Consider the following 24231-nt stretch of genomic DNA (forward strand, 5'->3'; position numbering starts at 1 on the left):
GCTCAAATTGTCCCAGCTTTGGCCATTGGGAGTTCTTTCAGCTGGATCCTGTGTCTCTTTGCCGTACCCCCATCCGTGTGTGTGTGTGTGTGTGTGTGTGTGTGTGTGTGTGTGTGTGTGTGTGTGTGTGGTGTATGCTGTTTGTGTTATATTTTGCTCCAGGCTCATCTTATATGTTTTCTGCTCCAACCTGACAATCAGCCATTTCTCTGAGGAGCTCTGGTTCTTTTCACTGGAGAATAGTATTATAAGAAACCAAGATCTGGATTACCTCTCTTCCTTTCTCCTTAAAATTAATGTCAACTAATTTTTTTCATTTCCAAGATGTCTTCAGACCTCTGAAATGATAGAATTTTCTTCATTCAGCACCAGTGTCTTTTCTTCAAGTAATTAATAATGATGCCTTGTGTTTATATAATTCCCTATGAATACATTGATTTTTACTATTAAAAAAGGATTCATTACAACAGATCACCTGAAATTTTTTAAACTGTAACTTTCATCCTGCTGTTTCTGGTACCCTGACATATCCATACTGTGTCGTGGAGTGTACGGGGTGCTAAGCAGGAGATTGTCTGGGTGAGCCTCAGAAATCACTTTTCTTGATTTGGGGGCCAGTGATTCCCATACCTCCTTGCAGACATTTTAAAACTAAATGATACTGCTTTGTTACCTAATGTCTCATCAGGGAAAAATAAAGGCTTTTAATGAATTACAGCTGCCTTTTTTTTTTTTAATTTTTTTAAACATCTTTATTGGAGTATAATTGCTTTACAATGGTGTGTTAGTTTCTGCTTTATAACAAAGTGAATCAGCTATACATATACATATATCCCCATATATCTTCCCTCTTGCGTCTCCCTCCCTCCCACCCTCCCTATCCCACCCCTCTAGGTGGTCATAGAGCACCGAGTTGATCTCCCTGTGCTATGCGGCTGCTTCCCACTAGCTATCAGTTTTACATTTGGTAGTGTATATATGTCCATGCCACTCTCTCACAGCTGCCTTTTAAGCCCATGGTTGCCTTGCTCCTGGTACATAGGGTTTAATCCTAGGTTTGTTTTTCAAACACCAACACATATTTTTAATTAACTTTGCATTTATGGCTTGAAGCAGTGAACCAAGAAGTAAAAGGATGCTGAAACCCCCATAGAATTCTTTTTTTTTTTTTTTTTAATATTTATTTGTTTATTTTTGGCTGCGTTGGGTCTTCGTTGCTGTGCGCAGGCTTTCTCTAGTTGCTGAGAGCGGGGGCTACTCTTCGTTGCGGTGCGCGGGCTTCTCATTGCAGTGGCTTCTCTTGTTGCGGAGCACGGGCTCTAGGCGCTTGGGCTCAGTAGTTGTGGCACACGGGCTCAGCAGTTGTGGCTCACAGGCTGTAGAGTGCAGGCTCAGTAGTTGTGGCACACAGGCTTAGTTGCTCTGCGGCATGTGGGATCTTCCTGGACCAGGGCTTGAACCAGTGTCCCCTGCATTGGCAAGCGGATTCTTAACCATTACGCCACCAGGGAAGTCCCCACCATAGGATTCTGATAGACAGAAGCCTGTCTCTCTGCAGCTGGTCTCACGGCTCTCCTTCCCCTCCAGGTCTGACCGAGACTGCGATCTTCAGTTGTGAGGCCCACAATGACAAAGGACTGACCGTGTCCAAGGGCGTGCAGATCAACATCAAAGGTAAGCGGCAGCGTGGAGTTCCCCCTGCATGTTCCGGGGGTTAGGGGGGTGCAGTGTGAGCCCTGCAGCCAGCCACCTGGGATCGAGTCCTGGCTTCCCTTTGTGACCTTGGACAAGTCACTTCACCTTTCTGCCTTCAGTGTTCCCCTGCGTAAAATGGGGATAATTACAGAACCTACCTCCTGTTGAGGGTTCAATGAGATAATGCAAGTAAAAGTACTCATAACAGGGCCTGACACTTGTCTTTGATCAACATTAGCTAGTTTAGTTCTGCTCAGACGGAGAAGAAAATTGTCTGAAATGCTGACCCTGGATCATCTTAGCTCCTATTTTCACTTTTTCCTTTTCTACCCTGAACTAGTCCCCATTACTCCTTGAAGAGCCCCCAGGGTGGGTGCAGCTTGGGGCACTGATCTGAGGATGCCCTGAGGATGGGCTCTGTCCTTCCTTGGGCAACTGGGGCTTGAAGCAAGTCTCCACCAGCAGCTGTCCTGAGGGAGGAGAAGGTCAGAGTCACTCTTCTTCTGGGGGCACAGGACTCCTGTCCCTCTTTCTCCTAACCTCCTCCACCCACCTTGCTTCCTCTGAGCTGGGATATAACAGAATGAAAGGCACATGTTTGAAACCTCCCCCAGGCTGGTGGAGACATTCCAATCCAATCATCTGTCAATCATCATCCCATCCAATCCAGTCTGATTGGATTGATTCCAATCCAGTCATCTGCCATTGGATTGGACATTCCAAACCAATCATCAGATTCCTCCTCCTTTTGTGGATCAAAGGTATTTAAACCTGAAACTTGAAAGGAAAGGAAAACCTACTGTCTTTTTATCCCTTTCAAATCATCTCCCTTAACCTTTCTCATAGAAATTCAAGCAAATGGTATGTTTTAGTATTTGCTCTTAATTTATTTTGAATTAATTACTTTATTTTTATTGAAGTATAATTGATTCATAATGCTGTGTTAATTACTGCTGTACAGCAGTGATTCAGTTATACATATATATATATATATATATATATATATATATATATATATATATTCTGTTTTTAATATTCTTTTCCATTGTGGTTTATCATAGGATATTGATTATAGTTCCCTGTGCTGTACAGTAGAACCTTGTTGTTTATCCATCCTATATATAAGAGCTTACATCTGCTAACCCCAGCCTCCCATTCTATCCCACCCCCAACCCCCTCCCCCTTGGTGACCACCAGTCTATTCTCTATGTTATTTGTTCTTAATTTAAATATTGAGTTCATATTCCTTTTGGTCTTATCCTTGGGGAAATAATAGAAGGGAAAAAGCAGAATGTGTTTAATAATGAGTTAAAGGGTGGGTAATGCACAGCAGGAGACTCAAAATTACAAAAGACATACTTTTTGAAGGTGCTGATGTTTAGTTTCAGCAAATCAACTAGAAGAGGCTATGAGAGGGCATTTTCGAAAAGTTCATTGGAAGAAAAAAAATGAGCAAACTGAAAGTTACTAGGAGAGGAACTGTATAACTTCCTTCCTTCATTACGAATTCCATTATTACAATTTTCAAAAGAAATGTTGAGAATTTCAGGAATTCACGCGTGGGCATAAATTTATAAAGACATTTTCATAAAATATCAACATCTTAAAGTTTAAAAATCCATAAAATGAGAAGCACTTCCTGAATTTTATGCTTCAGACAGAATCTCAACTAGGACTTTATTTTAATGAAGCCTATTTCCAAACCTTATGTTTTGGGCTTTCATTGATTTAAGCACGTATATCAAAGCAACCAAAACTCCCTGGTCGTCTGTTATCAGCTGAGGTGTACGTGGCCAAACTTTGAACTGGAAAGGCAGATACTCTATTTAGGGAAGTGAGTCAAACGAAACACTGACTCTTTCCCATTCATCAGTCTGTGTGTCTCCTGGTAAAACTGAAACTCCTGAATACGGTACCCAGTGAGCACTTAACACGGTCCCAGGCTTCCTTCCCTCTCACCCCCTGCGCATCCTGTCCTCACCTTTACCACCAGCGCACGTCCCCCAGACCTCGTGCATGCGTTACCGCATTTCATCCTCACCCCAGCCCCGTGGGGCAGTGCGGTCACTCCCCACCTTAATAGAAGTGGGAACTGAGTTGAGAGAGGGCATTGAACTGTGCTATGGGCCATGCAGCTGGCTAAGTGGTGACCACACTCCCCAGCCCCTGCCGGTACCCACACTGGTCTGCTTGCTGCCCCTGCAGCCAGCTTCCAGTGTCCTGTTGAGGGACGCTGGTGCTGGAGTCAGGCAGACCCGAGTTCAAGTCCCTATTCTGCTGCATATGAGCTCTGTGAGCTTTGGCAAGTTTTTCACTTCTCTGGTCCTCAGTTTCCTCATCCGTCAATGGGGATCGTGAGACTGCTTCTCTGATAGGGTTCTTCCTATCAGATTAGTCGTGTTTCATGAAGTCCATAGGTTCCTGGCACAGAGTAAGCACTCAAAAACATTAGTCATCATTTTGGACTTTAAGTGCGGTTATTACCATTAATTAAGAGTTAAATGTATGGGAATTTTCTGGTGGTCCAGTGGTTAGAACTTCACTGCTGAAGGTGAGGGTTCCATCCCTGGTCCGGGAACGAAGATCCCGTGCAGCACGGCCAAAATAAATAAATAAAAATAATATTGATTCACAGATTTTAATATATATTTCTTTTCTTAAAAAGAGTTAAATATAGCACAAGAAACTAAAACCCCCAGACTTCAGATCCTTGTTGGATTCTAATTTAAATATCTATCCATGTCCCACCTGTGGCTGAGGTCATTGCACGTTCATTACGGTATGCCCTCCCCTCCCCGCAAGCAGATGCACTCGGGTCTTGGGCTTGAGCTGACTCTCACCAATTTCCTCGGCCTGGAAAGCTTCCTTCCTCCATCACACACGCGCATATGCACGCACGCATGCACACACATGCCTGTTCCCATGGTACCCCTCTTTTCTCAGCACAAGGCACATCCTCAATTAATGTGGGTCTCCCCAGCGCAGCCTTTAGCTCCACAAGGGCAGCGCCATGGCTCTTCACCCCCACGGAGAGCGCCAGCGCCCAGTGACGCCCCTGCATACAGCAGCAGGAAATGGATGTCTCCCCATCCTTGTCCGGCTAAAAGTTCTCACTTCATCAGGGGGCAGGAAAGCAGGTCTACATCCCACTTCTCTGGCCCTGGCCGAGCCGTCCCATCACTGCAAGACTTCTCCGTAGGCTAATACCATTACCCTTAGGCATCTGATGGCTTCTCTTTAAAACGTGTGTTTAATTTTCCCAGTCTCAAGAAAACAGAAGTAGGCTTGGTATTAATGCATCTGTTTGGTAGCTGTGGCCTCCTGTGGTTTATAACTGTGTCTGTGGCGTGTCTTTGTTTTTTACACAGCAATTCCCTCCCCGCCAACTGAAGTCAGGGTCCGCAACAGCACCGCGCACAGCATCCTGATCTCCTGGGTCCCCGGTTTCGATGGATACTCCCCGTTCAGTGACTGCAGCATTCAGGTGAACTTCCGTAATGAAAAGAAGTAGCTGTTTGGTGCTCCGTGGGTCTGCCTGATTTTTCTTCCTCCTGAGGATGGGCGCTGAGATCATTTCAACACCCCTGTTCAGAATCCCTTGACCTTCCCCCAGATGAGCGTCCACTGGGCACGCACCATTTTGTGATGTTCTGCCCCCGCCCCTCCCCGCGCCCCCGTGATGCTGCCTCTTTCCCGCGCATGGTCCAGGGCCAACTGGAAAAGAAACATGTTTCCAAGATGGAATGTCATGAGACCAGGGAGAATTCATTTTTAAGATACGAAAACCCGTCTGGCTTGTAACCAGGAGTCCAAGAAGCCAGGTCCTCTGCAGCCTGGCTTCTCCTGGGTTGGTGGCCGTGAAGGACAGAAGGGCAGGCACAAGAAGGATGATCTTCACTATTGAATGTAGCATCTCAGCCTGTGGCTGCCAGGGAAACCTGGGGATTACAGGCCTTACAGAGTCATCACCCACTTTTAACCACTACCTAAAATTGCTGTAAAATAGAGCTGTAAGAAATATAGGTTAGCCATCCTAAAATGACACCTTGCCGTGAGATAGGCTCTGCTCTGAGTGTTCATTTCATAAAAAAAGGGAAGGGTAGCGGTAACACTACCTTTTACTGAGCGCCCACGACGGCCCAGGGACTTTGCAGACGTTATCTTACTTGGAACCCACACCAGCACTGCAGGGCCACAGTGCACACAGAGCCTGTGAGTGGCAAAACCGGAATTCAAGCCCAGGAAACTCTGATACCCAAAGCAATGCTCAGGACCACCTGCTCCTCCGTGTCTCAGGAGAGACGTTGCAGGTGGGAGCACGTAGTTGAACACACGTGGATTATCCGCTGAAAACATGAATGCATTCTGCCTTGTACTTGATCATACAGTAAGGTCAGGGACTATTCTTAGTTTTATAAATGTCTGGTCTTATTAGGTAAAAACATATTAACCTGGCATGGGCCAGTCATGCCAACTCAGCTGAGAGAAGTGACTTTCAAAGAATTTTATGTGTTGACAACTAGATGTTTTTAGTACCAAGTGGAACTCGTTTCTCTGCTCTTGCTGCCTCCCACCCTTGCCTAACAGCTGTTCCTTCTCAGAAGAGTAAAAACATGTCATCCCCAAAATAGCCTCCACCCTCACCCTGCTACCCACAGCCTTGCTTAATCTTGTCCAACATAATTTGCAAACCTCCCAAGTACTGGTAAGTGTTAGGAGTTCTCCTTGTGTCTACAGAGTCTCACCAGGGATATCCTTTTTTTTGAATAGCTTTTTTGAAATATATTTTACATACCATAATATTCACCCATTTAAAGTGTACAATTCAGTGGTTTTTAGTATAGTCAGAGTTCTGCCGTCATCACCGTTATCTAAATTGGGGCTGTATTCATAAGAGATATTGGCCTGTAGTTTTCTTGTGTTAGCTTTTTCTGGTTTTGGTATCAGGGTGATACTGGCCTTATAGAAAGAGTTGGGAAGCGTTCCCACTTCTTCTGTTTCTTGGAAGAATTTGAGAAAGGTTGATGTGAAATTGTCTTCAATATTTAGTAGAAATCACCAGCAAAGCCATCTGGTCCTAAGCCTTTGTTTGTGGAAAGTTTTTTGAGTAATACCAGCTCAATCTTTTTACTTGTTATAGATCTATTCAGATTTTCTATTTCTTCATGAGTCAGTTTTGGTAATTTGTGTGTTTCTAGGAATTTGTGCATTTCTTTTAGGTTATCTAGTTTGTTGGTATACAGTTGTTCATAATGTTTCATTAGAAGTTTTTTTTTCTTTGAGGTTAGAAGTAATGTCCCCTCTTTCAGTCCTGATTTTAATAATTTGAGTTGTCTCTTATTTTTCTTGGTCAGTCTGACTAAAGGTTGGTCAGTTTTATTGATTTTTTTGAAGAACCAACTTTTGGTTTCATTAATTTTTTCTATTTTTTACAATTCTCTGTTTCATTCATTTTGGCCCTAATCTTTATTTCCTTTCTTTTGTTTACTTTAGCTTAATTTTTTTCCCCTTTTTGTGTCTTAAAGTGAAAGGTTAGGTAATTGATTTGAAATTTCTTCTTTTTTAATATAGGCAATTATACTGTACATTTCCCTGTAAGCACTGCAATGGCTGTATACCATAAGATTTGGTATCTGGGGGTTTTTCCATTCATAATCAAGTTTTTGATCACTTTTCTTGTGATTTCTTCTTTGTTCTATTGGTCATTTAGGAGTGTGTCATTTAATTTTCACTTAGTTGTGAATTTCTTAAGTTTTCTTCCTTTGTTGGTTGTGTTTAGAGGATATACTTAGTATGACTTCCATCTTTTTTTTTTTTGGCCGCACTGTGAGGCATGCAGAACTTCCCTGACCAGGGATTGAACCCATGCCCCCTGCAGTAGAAGTGTGGAGTCTTAACCACTGGACCACCCTGGAAGTCCTCATCCTTTTAAATTTATTAAGGCTTGTTGTATGGCCTTGCATATGTTCTGTCCTGGAGAATGTTCCATGTGCAGTTGAGGAGAAGGTGTATTCAGCTGTGGTTGGGTGGAACGTTTATGTGTCTCTTGGGTCTAGGTGGTATATAGTCCTGTTCACTTATTCTGTTTCCTTGTTAAACTTCTGCCTCATGGTTTTATCTATTATTGAAAATAGGAAATTGAGGTCTCAACTATTATTTTTGAATTGTGTATTTCTCCCTTCAGTTCTATCAGTTTTTTTGCTTCATATATTTCAGGACTCTGTTGTTTTGGGAACAACCAGGGCCTGTTTCCCTGTATATGGACATAACTGAACCTACATATGGACACAAATAAAGCATGGAGCAGCCCTTTTTTTAAGGAAAAATGAGGTATAGTTTTAGGTGCACAACATAGTGATTCAAAATTTTTAGAGATTATGCTCCATTTATAGTTATTATAAAATATTGGCTATATTCCCTGTGTGGACCAGCCTTTTTAAAAGTTGTTTCCAGTTACTGAACTGTTTGAAGAGTCCAAGAGGACATGAGACTCCTTCCCATAGGAGGGTGTTACCTTCAGGGAGACTGAGGAAGAGTACTGCCCCCACTTTGAGAAGAGTGTGTCTCAAGGTAGACGTGAGGTAGAGGGGAGGTAGAGTAGGGTGACTGAGTGGTCTGAAAACACCAGGTCACCCCTACAGGTGGAAGATGATCACACAAGCTTCACTTGCACTCTCTTTGCCTTGGCGTTGGGTGGCCAGGGCGTGAAAAAATCATCCTGAGACTGCCAAATTGCAGCCCCTCTTGCCCGCCTTGGATCCTATTGTGCGGGACAAGGTTATCCTGTCTTTGCCCCACCAGCTAGCTCAGGCTTCCTTCACCCATTCTCCGTTCCATCTCTCCTAGGGTTACCGGATTTAGCGAATAAGAATCCAGTTACTTTACAAGTTCATTACACTGTTGATTTTGTGTCATACCTGTACCCATAATTATTGGTGGTCTATCTGAACTTTAAATATAAACGGGTGTCCTTTATTTTCTCTGGCAGTCCTAGTGAGGTTGATCAGAACTAGCTCCACAAGTTATATACTTTCATATTCTGTTGATTAACAGTGTATTCCCATTTCTGAAGGGACCAAGTATCATTTTGTAGCAGATTCCCAGTTTGTTACAATTTTAAACTCTGACTTGGTAACAAATGAATGTTTTGGACAAGATTCATGTCCACCCACTAGCAGGACACACCCTCTCACTTCCCTTGGTCTTGGCATTAGTTCCTTTCTTCACCCATTTTTGGGCTATGGACTCCGTTTCTATTTTTAACTCTCCCACGTATATCTTGCCGTTTCATGCCCTCCTTTCCCCTAGAACCCACTGAGCACTGTTATAGAAACCCGTCTTCTTCTAGGAACATGCCCTCCAAGAGTGTCCCTGTGCCTGGAAATGGTCCAGGGCGTTGTTCCGGAAATGGGGCAGGGGTGGGGAGCCAAGGTTTCCTCCACCTTAGTTCCAGCGCTTGGTCACCAGGAAGTAGGTGCAGACTCTAAAGTGAAGAAACAAAGAGTGATTTCTGCCAACAGCCACCACCGAGATAAGCACACAGCTCCTGGTTTCTCCTCTGGTGGCTCCTCAGGCCAACTGGTACCCTCTTGTCACCCCGCAGAGTCTGCGGGTCTGAGTCATAGGTGAGACTCGGCCCCAGCGCCACCCTCAAGGTATCCACTAGGGGATTTGGAATTCCAAAATGTTGATTTGTGGCCCCTTGACCTAAATTGCAAACATACATATCCTGAAATAACAGCATTGTGTTTCCACACCCCATAATTGCAAGCCCATTATTATCAGAAATATTATTTTGTGGGTTTAAGATTTTTTCCCCCAAATTGTTTTTGGTGGCTTCTGTTTTGTCCAATACTATTTTTGTCTTTCTGATTTTATAAGTACAACGTATTTTAGAAGTTGTGGGCTTCCCTGGTGGCGCAGTGGTTGAGAATCTGCCTGCCAATGCAGGGGACACGAGTTCGAGCCCTGGTCTGGGAGGATCCCACATGCCGCAGAGCAACTGGGCCTGTGAGCCACAACTACTGAGCCTGCACGTCTGGAGCCTGTGCTCCGCAATAAGAGAGGCCGCGATAGTGAGAGGCCCGTGCACCACGATGAAGAGTGGCCCCCACTTGCCACAACTAGAGAAAGCCCTCGCACAGAAACGAAGACCCAACACAGCCATAAATTAATTAATTAATTAATTAATTTTTTTTAAAAAGTTGTGAAAAATATACAGTGAGAGAAAACTCTGCATGATCCCCATTCCCAGATAAGAGGTTTCCTTAAGGGAAAAGCTGGAAGTTTAGCATAAGACTGAATTTTGCTGGGAATCCCTCTCTCTTGCCTGTGCGTACAGAAGACATCTGGAGAGGGATGTGGAGAGACTGGTGGAGTTTATGGAGAGAAAGATGAGGTACAAGGACTCAGGGGAAAGAGCTGGTGGGTTTTTAAAAGATTTGGAGAAAAGCTTGTTGGGTGAGGTGCACATGACCCTCTCCTATATCTCCCCACCAAAAAATGCCATAAAATCTACACTATCTATGTTTGCTTTTGGAGTTGAATCTATATGGGAGTGGGAATTGGAGGGTAAGAATAAAGGACATGCTAAAATTAGCCTCAAGGCAAGAGCAGAATTCCTCAGGAGACATAATGAAAAGAAATACAGATTTTTTTTAAAAAAATTAAGTATCTCGTCTTCTAAAGTAGGATTTGGGAAATATTTTCTCTAAAGGGTCAGACAGTAAATATTTCAGGTTTTGCCCCACATATGATGTCCCTTGTCTTTACTGCATATTCTGTGAAACAGCTGAAAAAAAAGATCAAGAACTGAAGTGATTCTGAGAGAGGAAGAGCTACTTTTATTATAAGTTATATTATAATGTAGAATAATTATAATGTTATGATGACGATTATTTGCTCTGTGACCTGCCGGAGTGAGAGCACTTATTTTAGGCATTTTTCATCAGGTCCTCAATTGTTGCACAAGTGAGTAGCATGAGTAATACACAGTGATCCTGGTGGGAAATTTAAGGTGTGGCCCGAAAGGAAGCAGGTACTTCCCCTCAGTGGAGAGGAAGGGCCATGTACACCGAATGCATGAATGCCCCAAGTCTGACATTCCTACCCCCTTACTAACGCCTGGCCCACAATTTTACTCTTCATTTAGGTCGAGGAAGTTGAGCCACTGAGTCATGGCTCAGTCATGATTTTTAACACATCTGCTTCACCACATCTGTATCAAATCGAGCAGCTGCAGGCTCTGGCGAATTACAGCATCGGAGTGTCCTGCATGAATGAAGTCGGCTGGTCTGCAGTGAGCCCTTGGATTCTGGCCAGCACGACCGAAAGAGGTAATTCCTGGGGTTCAGAATGCATATTGTGCCCGATGGCATGTGATGAAACAAATCCTTCCCAGTGGCCTGATTCAGAGTTTAACTTTTTCTTTGTGTGGCCTTCGTCTCTGGAGGATAATTTTATGGAGGTGACCAGTGAAAATGGGAAAGATGTTTCCTTCTATAATTGAAAAGGGTTTAGTGACAAACCTTATACTTACTATGTATAGGGAATATTTTCTTTTACATAGCAAGATATGAATAGTAGCACACTCTTTATAGCATATATTATTTTAATTAAAATATAAATATGTGAAAGTTATTACTCATAGCATCAAACTTAAGAAAGCTAATAAATGTGAAAGTGGCTAATGTTCAATAAGCACCTACTACATGCCAGGGACCATCTTAGGTACTTTACATGCATTATTTCATTAGCTCCTCATAGCAATCATATGAAGTAGGTACTGTTGTCTCTACATTATTTTCTTATAGCAAATTTTATTTACATCTGTAAACTTTCATTTCTGTGTGCTGCTTTTGATTTCCAAGAGTTTGTATTTTTTCTATGAATATTGGAGTGAATATTGTAGTTATGTTAGATTTTAATTGTCCAGTTTCCATTATTTACCAATTTAGAGCTCTGGATTACTCAGAACCTCTTTCCTGCCCTTAACTCCAGCCTTACATAATCAGTGTTCCAATTTTAATATGGACGGTGGGACAGGTCTAGGTCATAAATTGTTAGGGCTTAATCCGTGAACAAATGAAACTAGTGCCAAGATTGTAAAATATCTTAAATGAGGAAGAAAAGCCTCTGAGAACAATTTTTATATGGTGTTTCATTTTCATTCAGTTCAAAAAACTTTCTGGTTTCTGTTTTGATTTCTTCTTTAACCCATTAGTTACTTAGGTGTCTAACGTAGTTTCCAAATATTTGTATTAGTGATTTCTAATTTCATTCTGTTGGGGCCAAAGAACATAATTCATATCACTTGAATCCTTTGAAATGTATCGAGACTCATTTTACAGCCCAGAACATGGTCTATCTTGATAAATGTTCCATGTGTACTTGAGAATGTGTATCCTGCTCTTATTAGATGGAGTGTTCTATAAATGTCAACTTGGTCAAGTTAGTTGACAGTGTTTTTCAAATTGTATTCTTATTGATTTTATGCCTCCTTTTTCTATCAGTTATTTAGATGGGTGCATTGAAATCTGTAGTTATAACTGTGAATTTATCTATTTCTATTTGTAGTTCTAGCTGTTCACATATTTTGAAGTTCTGTTATTTTGTGCATAACTGTGTAATATTACTATGCTCTCCTAATAAATTGGCCACTTTATCATTATGAAATTATTTTCTTTATCTTTGGTAATATATTCTGTGAAATCTATTTTATCGATATTAATATAGCCATTTTACTCTTTCTTTTGATTACATGGTGTATCTTTTATTCATACTTATTTTTAACTTACTTGTATCTTTATATTCAATGGGTATTTCATGTAGGCAGTACTTTACTTCACAATCCTTGCCTTTAAATTGGGGTATTTAATCCATTAAAATGTAATGATATCATTCATATGGGTAGATTTACATCTGTCTTCTATTTGTTCCGTCTGTAATTTGTTCCCCTTCTTTTGGATTAATTGAATGTTTTTATTCTATTTTATCTCCTTTTTGACTTATTAGCCATAACTCTTTTTTTCTGTTCTTTCAATGGTTGCTTTAGGGTTTATAGTATACAGGTTTAACTTATTACTATATACCTTCAAGTGATGTTATACCACTTCAGGTATAGTATAGGAACCTTAAAATAGTATACTTTCATTTTTCTTCTCCAGATATTTATGCTATTGTTGTCACTCATTTTACTTTTACATATGTTATAAACCCACACTAGATTGTTATTATTTTTGTTCAAATAGTCATAATCTTTTAGAGTGATTTATATAATTATGAAAAACCTATATTTACTCAGTTGGTATTTACCCAAATGGTAGTTACCATTTCTAATGTTATTCATTTTTTTGGTGTAAATCTGTACATATTACCATGTGGTATTATTTTCCTTCTTCCTAAAGGATTCTTCATTACTTCTTGTAGTGTGAACCTTGGTGAGAAATTCAGCTTCTGTATGTCTGAAAGAAATCTTTATTTTACTTTTGAGGGGTTTCTTTGGCCTTCATTTTGTAAGATATTTTTATTAGGTATAGAGTTCTAGGTTACTCCACTGTCTTCTTGCTTGCATTGTTTCTGATAACAAATCTGTGGTAATTCTTAATTTATTCCTCTGTGTATAATGTGTCTTATGTCTCTGGTTTTCCTTTTGTATTTGATTTTGAGCAATTTAATTATGGTGTGCCTTGGTGTAATTTTCTTTATATCCCTTGGGCTTGGGGTTCATTGAACTTCTGAGGTCTGCGTGTCTATAGTTTGCATCACATTTGGAAAATGTTGGCCATTGCTTCGTCAGATATTTTTTTCTGTTCCCACCTCTCCTCTCCTTTGAGGACTCCAGTTACCCATGTACATATCACTTGAAGTTATCCATAATTCACTGATGCTATTGCTTTTTTCCCTGCTTTTCTCCTTGTGTTTAATTTTGGGTAGTTTCTATTACTATGTCTTCAAATTCACTAATCTTTTCTTGTGCAGTATCTAATCTGCCATTAATTCTATCTAGTGTATATTTCAACTCTCACATTGTAATTTTTGTCTTTTTTTGTATCTTTCCTGTCTCTACTTAACTTTTGGACCATATGGAATACAGTTATAATAACTGTTTTAATGTCCTTGTCTGCTAATTCTAACATCAGTCTTATTTCTGGAGTGGTTTTGATTGATTCATTTATATTCCTATTGTGGAGAGTACTTTCCAATTTTTCTACATGTCTGGTAATCTTTGGTTGGATTCCTGACATTGTGAATTTTACCTTGTTGAGTGCTAGATATTTTTGTATTCTTATAAATATTGAGCTTTGTTTGGGGTCACAGTTAAGCTAATGGGAAAAGACTGATCCTTTTGGACATTTCTTTTAGTATTTGTTAGGCTGGACCAGAGCAGTGCTTCATCTAGGGTCAACTATTACCCACAATTGAGACAAAACCATCATGTGTACTCTACCCAGTGCTCCTTGAATCATTAGATTTTCCAGGCTGATTGATGGGAACAGGCACTATTCCTGGCCCTGAGTGAGGCCCAGACACTCTTATCTTTAATTTTTTCATGTGGTTCTTTTCCTGTCTTCCTCCAGAGTCATCCTAGTGACTCCTTTGCCGTCTCCTGGGCGTTTGTCTTTCTTGGTTTACTGTCTCTCATTCTCATGGAGCACATTCTCAATTAGCTCTAGAGAGAATATATATATAAATAAAAACTATGGGACCTTGCATGTCTGTTTGTCATACTGGATTGGTAATTTTTCCTAATAGAGAATTTTAGGTTGGAAATGATTTTCCCTCAAAATTTTAAAAGTATTTCTGCATTGTTTTTTAGCTTCATGTGTCATTGTAGAGAATTTTGATAACTTGAGTTTTCTAGGTGAACTGTTTTTTAGTTTTAATTTTTTTTTAACTTATTTTAAATTTATTTATTTATGGCTGTGTTGGGTCTTCGTTTCTGTGCGAGGGCTTTCTCTAGCTGTGGCAAGTGGGGGCCACTCTTCATTGCGGTGCACGGGCCTTTCACTATTGCGGCCTCTCTTGTTACGGAGCACAGGCTCCAGACGCGCAGGCTCAGTAATTGTGGCTCACAGGCCCAGTTGCTCTGCGGCATGTGGGATCTTCCCAGACCAGGGCTCGAACCCGTGTCCCCTGCATTGGCAGGCAGATTCTCAACCACTGCGCCACCAGGGAAGCCCCCTTTAATTTTTTTAAATATCTTTTCTCTTTAATCATGGCGCTGTAATGAGCTGTGATGTGGGATTTGTTTCATTCATCATCATAGGCATTCAGTCTAGGAATGCAAATGCTTTGGTTTTGAGACTTTTTCTTATACATTTTTTCCTTTGAAAATGTTCTTCTATTTTTCTTTCCAGATAACTGTATTAGACATTTGTTGAAACTCTTTAATTGCTTCCTCAATTTTTTTTCCCTCAAATTGGCCTCTTTTTTAAAATTTTTATTCTACTTTTCTTTTGGAGATTTACTTGATTTATCTTCTAATTCTTCTATTGAATACTTTATTGAAATTGGCAATATAATATATAAGAATAATTTTATTTTTCATTGACAGTTTTTTCCAGTTCTCAATTATGAGAGCCTTTTCTTATCTTTGGGTATGTTAATTATTGGTTTTGTTTGTTTGTGTTTTAGTTTTCTCTAGTTCCCTACATTGTCTCTGCCTCCTCTGAGTGCTCTGTCCTGTGTTTTGTTCTGGTCCCTGACATTCATGAAGGAGGCCTCCCCAGCCTCTTCTGATCTTCCACCGTCTCTCCTATTGAAGAGTGAAGAACCAGTGATTGATGGGAAGCTCTGTGAGCGTGGGTGGGGCTTGTAGGCTTCACTGTCAGGTGATTGGGCAGCGACCTAAGTGTTTTAGTTTGGATACCCCCAAGTGTCAATATTGGCTTTCTTTCCCCTGGAGCCACTTACTTCCTCTAAAATTGAGTCTCCTGTCTGCTGCCTCAGGAGTATGAACACGGCTGCTGATGCTCTAAGATCAGGTGGGGAGGAGCCAGAGGTGGAGTCCCCCTCAGTCAGTGTATGAACTTCCACTTATTTCCCTAGTTGTCAGCCCCTCATCGTGCCTCCATTCTACTGGTGCCCCAAGTCCAGTAGCTTTTCAGTTCAGAGAATAAAGCATCCTGTCTCCTGTGGGAATTTGAGAGATACCTGCCAGCTGTGTGTGGGAATAGGTTAGAAGGATCTCGAGGGCTACTTCCTGATCAAACTTTCAATCTTCCAGTTTTAGTCCCCACTCTGGTCCCTGGGCCCTCCGCTTCTGAGCCTCTCTGTGGTTCTTCGGGGAGAATCAGCTTACTGAGTTAATTACACCTTCTTACTCTGCTTTTCAGCTTTCATATGTATGTTGGCATTTCTCTCCCACTGTTGGCTCCTCTGTACCCTGTGAGTTCATACTGTTTTAAATTTCTTATTGTCATCATAGAGGGGTTTTAGGAGGGAGCAGACATAAAGACATGTTGAGTCAGCTGTGTTTCCCTGTAAATTCTACTGTGTGACTCATTTCATAGGTACAGCTTTAGCTATATATTTCCTAAGCTGAAATTTGCTCTAACTTCATGATTACTGCTCCTGGAATCAGCAGAGACAAAGAGGTTACAGTGCCCTTTTTGTTTCCCTTTCAGATATATCAGAAATATACAATTTAATCTCCCCTAAATACAAATACAACAACAGTTTGGTGTATATTATTGCATATTTACTCTTCCTATATGTAAAATACTTATTTTTTAATTTCTAAAATGGATCATTGATATGTACTTTTTTGCAGTTTTATTCCCCCCCCCCACCATTAGATATTCTTTCATATCAATTTACATGGTCTCGCAAATTCTTTTCAGTATGGGGTAGTGAGTATTCCATTGGAAAATTATCAGAATTTATTATATCATAATTATTGACTGAACATTACATTTATTCCTTTCTGTCACTATTATGCTTCAATGAATATAACACTACCTACAGGAGAATTTTTCTAGATTAAATTCATGGAAAGAAAATATTGGTCAAGAGGCATATTTTTTTCAGTTTTAATAGCTACAGTCAAGTTCTTCCCTCCCAAAAAAGAATGCAGTTGTGATCTTGACTTGTTTCCCAAATTATTTTGTACACATACTGTACCCACATACATACTTTTTCTAAAAAGTGCTTTAACTCTTATTATCCTTGTATATAGACATTTTGACATAAAGTGAATATGTGGCTTGTGTAGAATTTACTATAAACCAGAGAGTGAAAACCAGTGCTAAATTCTACACTTTGTCACCTAACCCAGCAAATAGTATTTGACCCTCTGATCTTCATTCATGAGGTATCTTACACACACACACACACACGCACACACGCACGCATGCACACATACACATACATATTTAAATTTATTCACTGATCAGCTCTGTTCAGATCATTAGTAACCTGGCTCTGGACTTTAAAACGTGGCTTCCTTCTGAGATCAGCAGTGTTCTCTGCCTTGTACAGCTCAAATGACATAGAACTGACCCCCAGCTGGCCTTCTTGACCTTCTGCTGCACAGGTGTCTACTGGAGAATCCTCTTGGAGTTGTGTGTGTTTTGCTCCCCCAAGAGGAGTCCGTGAGCTCTACCTACCTCCTTCCCTGTCTTCCACTTCTTTGTTGTTTTAGTTTGGAAAGGGCTTACTTTTTAAAAAAACTTTTATTGAAGTAGAGTTGATTTACAGTGTTATGTTAGTTTCAGGTGTACAGCAAAGTGATTCAGTTATATATTCTTCTTCAGATTCTTTTCCATTATAGTTTAGTACAAGATATTGAATATAGTTCACTGTGCTATACAGTAGGTCCTTGTTGTTTATCTATATTATATATAGTAGTTTGTATCTGTTAATCCCAAACTCCTAATTTATCCCTCCCCCTCCTTTCCCCTTTGGTAACCATAAGTTTGTTTTCTGTCTGTGAGTCTGTTTCTGTTTTATAAATAAGTTCATTTGTATCATTTTTAAAGATTCCACATATAAGTGATATCATATTATATTTGTCTTTGTCTGACTTCGCTTAGTATGATCATCTCTAGGTCCATAGTGCTTACTTTTTGTGTGTATGTGTGGCCTTTTTAAGAGAATTTTATTTGAGTGGTTCTTACAAAGATTGTTGCAGTATGAAAGTCATTTGTTTGATAGAAATATCAAGCTGTCTTGTCAAACACTCTAAAGTAACCCAAAAATATATTTCAGAGCTCGCAGAGCCTAAAAAGAGCAAAGATTATATGCAACAAGACAAAACCTATTTCTCCATTTCCTATTTCTTGCTCAGACTGCTTTGCTTACCAGCCTGTCACTAAACATCTTGAGGAAACACAGGGATCATTTTGTTTGGAATCTTAGACACGAAGCTTACCTTTTTAAACTCATGATATCTTAATGGTCCTCGATTGAAAAGAAGGTGAAAGTCCACTATTTTTTCTTTTTAAACAAAGGTGACATCGAAGAGATTTTATCATGAAGGAAACGTTGGAAAATGAGAAGAACTAACATTTTCTGAGTGCCTACGATGAACTAGACACTGTGCTAAGCACTTACATAGCATATCTTAATAAATCTTCATAGAAATATATGAAAGTCCACTATTAATCTCAGTCTCATTTGAGTGCTTTTCATAGAAAACTAAAAAACCAAACGTACAAAAAACAAGAAGAGAATGACTCTCTATGTGCCTTTCTTCGTACTTCCTCATCCTTCTCTCCTTTCTCTTTTGTAGCCCCGTCAGTAGCACCTCTGAATGTCACTATGTTTCTGAATGAGTCTAGCAACAAGGTGGATGTCAAATGGATCAAGCCTCCAATTAAGCGGCAGGATGGGGAACTGGTGGGCTACCGGATCTCTCACATGTGGCAGAATGCAGAGACGTCCGTAAGTCTGAACTTTAACAGAGTGCACTTGTCTTCTTGGATTTGCTGATTTAATACTGCTTTAGGAGCTTTCCTTTTGTCGTGAAAAGGCCTGATATTATTGGGTTAGGCAAGGCACCTTTCAATGGGAGATAAACAATGTAGTAAACATTAGAAGTGCCTGAAAATTTAACAAAATTCCAAGAAATCTTTGGGGCTTTCCTCACTCACTCTTCATCCATTCATTTATTTCATTAGTCAATGTGAATAGAACTCATCCTCTGTTGTCACCTGATTCTTGCCTTCAGGGAACTTAGGCTCTTTGAGGAAGACAGTGTGAACTACTCAGAGGGGTTACCGGGCTTAGCGGTCCTGCAATTCATAACCTCTTGGAAATTCCAGAAGATGATTGTCAGGGAAGACCCCCAGCCTCATAGCGGATGGCAAGAGTAACTAGAGCCCGAAGGAGAGGGTTGAGCGGGCAAGCAGGTGGATTGGCACAGCCCTGTAGGACGTACTGTATATAGCACAGCTTTGTTAGATGTGACTCCAGTCAAGCCCAGAGGGCCATCTGATTTTGATTGCTGAGAGGTCTAAAGATGGTGGGAACATCTGACCCAAGACAGAAGTGGTGAGGGGGACAGCTGACTGTGGTTAGGTGGGCAGCTCCCAGACAGGCCCCTTTCCCACTTGAGAAAGGAAGAGGGTTGAGGTGACACTGACTTCTCATGACACAGAGTATCTGTAGAAGAGCAGACGCACGGGCTTTATCCTCAGGACTGTCTCTTCTTTACCACCACTGCGGAAAGCATGCTTCTTTTGTGCTATTACAGTCCTCATTGATCTAAACCTGGTAACAGGTCAGACGTCAGCATCCTCGTGGCATCTGTAGGGCGCATCACAGGAAAGTTAAAATTTCTTGGCACGAGAGAGGAAAGGGGTGAACAGCTGCACTGACTGATGATGTCCAGGCTTTGTGTCGGTCACTTTTAACCTCATATCACCCAGCTTTTACCAAAACTGCTGTCTTCCAAAAAAACAATTTGAATTTATTTTTTTTCTTTTCCTGCCTCAGTTTACCTATCAGGAAGCAGACTGTCGGAAGCAGTAGTGATGGAAAAGGAAGAGAGCTTAGAAATCCATGGTTTGTTCAGCCTCATAGTAGATGATAAAAGGATGCTATTTGTACCAGTCAAAACCCTGCTAAAGAGAGTTGCAGCTATGAGATAAGAAGTCTCTCATTTCCTGGTCTTTTGTCTCAGAGCATTTGTGCAAGGTGCCTATTGATCACATTTGCACACTGTCCGAGTCAGAGGAATCAAATGCCTCTCTTAGAGGACGGCTCCTGCTTACAATACTACATTCTTAGTAGAGATACATGAAGGTCCAGTGATTGCATTCTGATTCAGTAGGAACTTTGGTTGGCGGAAAATAGCGATTCTCAGCAGACACTTGAGTGATGTGGAAACAAACCAGTTTCTTTAAAGAGCTGCAGGTCATCCTTTCTCCTTCTCCCCTGGTGTGGGTGAAAGATACTTCTTTAGGGGGGGACCCCTGAAGCTGAGGCGTGCTGAAGGGCAGGAGTGATGAAAGCCTTACAAATGACATGACGTGGCCAAGGAGCCTAACACACAAGTGCCAATAACACCCAGCCTTGCATTCTCTCTGCCCTTTGTTCAGAATTCTCCCCTCTGTAGTGAGAACGATACCGCCACAGTTAGGGCTGTGACCTTTCCAGTCATTACCTCCTTGGAGATGCTAGATCATCCCAGCAGGAAGGTCATTTGCGTTGTACTCATGCTCTACTCTGCGCATCACGACAGTCTTGTGACAACAGAAGACTTAGTGGCTCACTTTACTTTGGGTAACATTCTCTGAGGCCGCTAAGCTCCCAGCTCACCAGGCACAGCTGGAGACAAATAAGAACACTGAAGAGAAGCTCAGCCCGGGAGGAGCCTAAAACCCCCTTCCAAAGTGAAGCTTGAAATGACCTCTGTACCCATCACTTCGGTTCCCTAAACTCCCTTCTTTTCCGAAGGGCAAGAGTTAGACACAACTTCCTCTCGAAGTCGTCCTTTCATTTTCATTTTAAAACTGTTACTAGGGACTTCCCTGGTGGTCCAGCAGGTAAGACTCCACGCTCCCAATGCAGGGGGCCTGGGTTTGATCCCTGGTCAGGGAACTAGATCCCGCACACAGCAGTTAAGACCCAGTGCAGCCAAATAAATAAAAATAAAATAAATATTTTTTAAAAAAGAAAGAAAACTGTTACTAAAACTACATCTTCTTTATGTAAGGTGATGAAATTGGATATTTTTGGAAGATATTCTTATTTATTACTCTAATAAGGGAGGGTTTTTTTGTATGGAATTTCAGAACTTTCTTGAAGTCGTCTTTGGGTGGGTTATTACAGTTTGCTGGAGATTTAGTTTTCAAAATTTGTACCTTCAGTATCCTACAACTGTGTGTCACTCTCAGACTGAGAAACTCCTGGTATTTACTGTATGGACATTTACTGTATCTTGATGAAGTCATCAATGTGTTTTCCCTCTCTTTTTCTTGCTGTCCCTTGCCTTCCAAATCAAAGCTTAAAATACAAAGGTCAGGATCAAGTAAAATCTGTTCTCCTTGAAGTTGGAGCTGTGCCTTGCTCATCTTTGTACCATCTGAACACAGGACCTTAAACGTGCTCTGTAGGCATTTATGGCACTATGAACTTGATGTATGGACCTGGCTGACATCTGAACCAGCAGGAGAATTTCTCTCTCTGAATGGGACAGTCTTTTGATGAGTGTGGACTGGTATTTCTTGTCCCATTCCCATAAAGTGTCAGTAGACCTGTGAGAATTCAGTGAGCAGATAAGTTTATAAAATACTGCGTATTATACCCCCTTCTGGAAGACCCGCAGTGTATACTGGCAAGTTCAAGGTTCTCCAGTGTTCTGCAATAAATAAATCTGTTTACCTTTGACCGAGATTTGCCCGAACCTTAGACAGAGACTCATTTTTATACGAGTCATTCTTGTAGAGCTCATTGTTTTGGGATTGGGGCTCTAATGCTGGTTTAACTGTGTTTGGAAAGGGTGGAGATCTTTGATCAGAAGGAAGTTTCATAGCCAATTATGATGGGCCAAGAGACATGACATGTAGAACCAGCTTCTTTAAAGACACAGGGAAGCCACAGTGCACTCGAGGCTTCCTTCCTTGGGCCCAGACCCCTGCCTCCTAGCAAGCTGCATGCCTGGAGGGTAGATGTGCCCACTGCCTCTTCCCTTTCCTCATTTCTCCCTCTCACTCACTGTCACAGGAGTGCAGAGCATGCGAGCTAGTGTCATTTTAAGGTAAAAAGAACAGGTGAGGTTCTTGTGAGACAGGCCAGACAGGGGTCTGAAACATTTCTGAAACCCAAGGATCCATCAAGGATGGTACCTTTTGCCTGGAAGAGAAAGCTACGATGAAGAGCAACTCCATGAATGGGTCAAATAAAATTCTTGGTTTGGGAACTAGACAGCCTTGATTATTTTCTCTAGTGCACCAAGACTTGAAAGATACTACTCGCTCAGTTCTATCCTAGAGCTTTACAGTTATAGGGAAAGAAGATCAAAATACAGCACCTTACAGGTGCTATAGGAATGTAGGAATAATAATAACCATCATCAGTTACTTACAATGTTGATTACTTACAGACCCTGTGCCAAGTGTTTTACATAAAAGGCCTCATTTAACCCTTACAAAAACGCTGTGAGAAAGGTACTATTTTCTCAATTTTCATTTGAGGAAACTGAAACTCAGAGACATTGAGTAACTTACCCAGGGTCACACAGCTTAGAATTGCAGCACTGAAATAAGAACCCAGGTCTGACTGACTCCAAAGCCAGTGCTTTTCAGAGCCCCACTACTCTTCTCCAGATGCCCTTGGCTTTCTCCACAGTACAGTGTCTCTTGTTCAAATTCCACAGCATGGCCTCTTAGCAGAAAGAAGTGAAAACAAGACAGTTTTCAAGAGTAAGATGTGAGGTTTTTACACTGATGATTGTGCATTTGAAGCCCTTTTGAACAAGTTTGTTGTCACATGGGGTAGTTCTTTCCCTACTGAAGGTTGCTGTTATTTGAGGCAATAAAATGGGCCATATTCTTTTTTTTTTTTTTTAGCCTAAGTAGTTTTATTTATTTATTTATTTTTGAATTTTATTTTATTTTTTTAATACAGCAGATTCTTATTAGTTATCTATTTTATACATATTAGTGTAACTGTCAATCCCAATCTCCCAATTCATCGCACCACCAGCACCACCCCCGCTTTCCCCCCTTGGTGTCCATACATTTGTTCTCTACATCTGTGCCTCTATTTCTGCCTTACAGTCCGGTTCATCTGTACCTTTTTTCTCGATTCCACATATATGTGTTAATATATGATATTTGTTTTTCTGTTTCTGACTTACTTCACTCTGTATGACACTCTCTAGGTCCAACCACATCTCTACAAATGACCCAATTTCGTTCCTTTTTATGGCTGAGTAATATTCCATTGTATATATGTACCACATCTTCTTTATCCATTCGTCTGTCAGTGGGCATTTAGGTTGCTTCCATGACCTGGCTATTGTAAATAGTGCTGCAGTGAACATTGGGGTGCATGTGTCTTTTTGAATTATGGTTTTCTCTGGGTATATGCCCAGTAGGGGAATTGCTGGGTCATATGGTAATTCTATTTTTAGTTTTTTAAGGAACCTCCATACTGTTCTCCATAGTGGCTGTATCAATTTCCATTCCCACCAACAGTGCAAGAGGGTTCCCTTTCCTCCACACCCTCTCCAGCATTTATTGTTTGTAGATTTTCTGAAGACGCCCATTCTAACCAGTGTGAGGTGATACCTCATTGTAGTTTTGATTTGCATTTCTCTAGTAATTAGTGATGTTGAGCAGCTTTTCATGTGCCTCTTGGCCATCTGTATGTTCTGTATGTCTTCTTTGGAGAAATGTCTATTTAGCTCTTCTGCCCATTTTTAGATTGAGTTGTTTGTTTTTTTAATTTTGAGCTGCATGAGCTGTTATATTTTGGAGATTAATCCTTTGTCCCTTGATTCGTTTGAAAATATTTTCTCCCATTCTGAGGGTTATCTTTTCATCTTGTTTATAGTTTCCTTTGCTGTGCAAAAGATTTTAAGTTTCATTAGGTCCCATTTGTTTATTTTTGTTTTTATTTCCATTACTCTGGGAGTTGGGTCAAAAAAGATCTTGCTGTGATTTATGTCAAAGAGTGATCTTCCTATGTTTTCTTCTAAGAGTTTTGTAGTGTCCGGTCTTACATTTAGGTCTTTAATCTACTTTGAGTTTATCTTTGTGTATGGTGTTAGGGAGTGTTCTAATTTCATTCTTTTACATGTAGCTGTCCAGTTTTCCGAGCATCACTTATTGAAGAGACTGTCTTTTCTCCATTGTATATCCTTGCCTCCTTTGTCATAGATTAGTTGACCATAGGTGCATGGGTTTATCTCTGGGCTTTCTATCCTGTTCCATTGATCTATATTTATGTTTTTGTGCCAGTACCATAGTGTCTTGATTACTATAACTTTGTAGTATAGTCTGAAGTCAGGGAGTCTGATTCCTCTGGCTCCGTTTTTTTCCCTCAAGATTGCTTTGGCTATTCAGGGTCTCTTGTGTCTCCATACAA

General features: G+C 40.8%; 1 protein-coding gene across 2 annotated transcripts in view; it reads left to right on the forward strand.

The window, feature by feature from the left end:
- Positions 1-24231, forward strand: part of MERTK (MER proto-oncogene, tyrosine kinase) — a 113859-nt gene that overhangs the window by 50139 nt on the left and 39489 nt on the right. For both annotated transcript variants that reach the window (XM_082426779.1, XM_082426778.1), the window contains exons 5-8: positions 1588-1674; positions 5064-5179; positions 10847-11030; positions 18428-18579. In XM_082426779.1, coding sequence (XP_082282905.1) covers positions 1588-1674; positions 5064-5179; positions 10847-11030; positions 18428-18579 — 539 coding nt within the window. The remainder of the gene's footprint in view (positions 1-1587; positions 1675-5063; positions 5180-10846; positions 11031-18427; positions 18580-24231) is intronic.

The sequence above is a fragment of the Balaenoptera physalus genome, assembly GCF_965194825.1.
Source record: "Balaenoptera physalus genome assembly, chromosome: 15".
Lineage (NCBI taxonomy): Eukaryota > Metazoa > Chordata > Mammalia > Artiodactyla > Balaenopteridae > Balaenoptera > Balaenoptera physalus.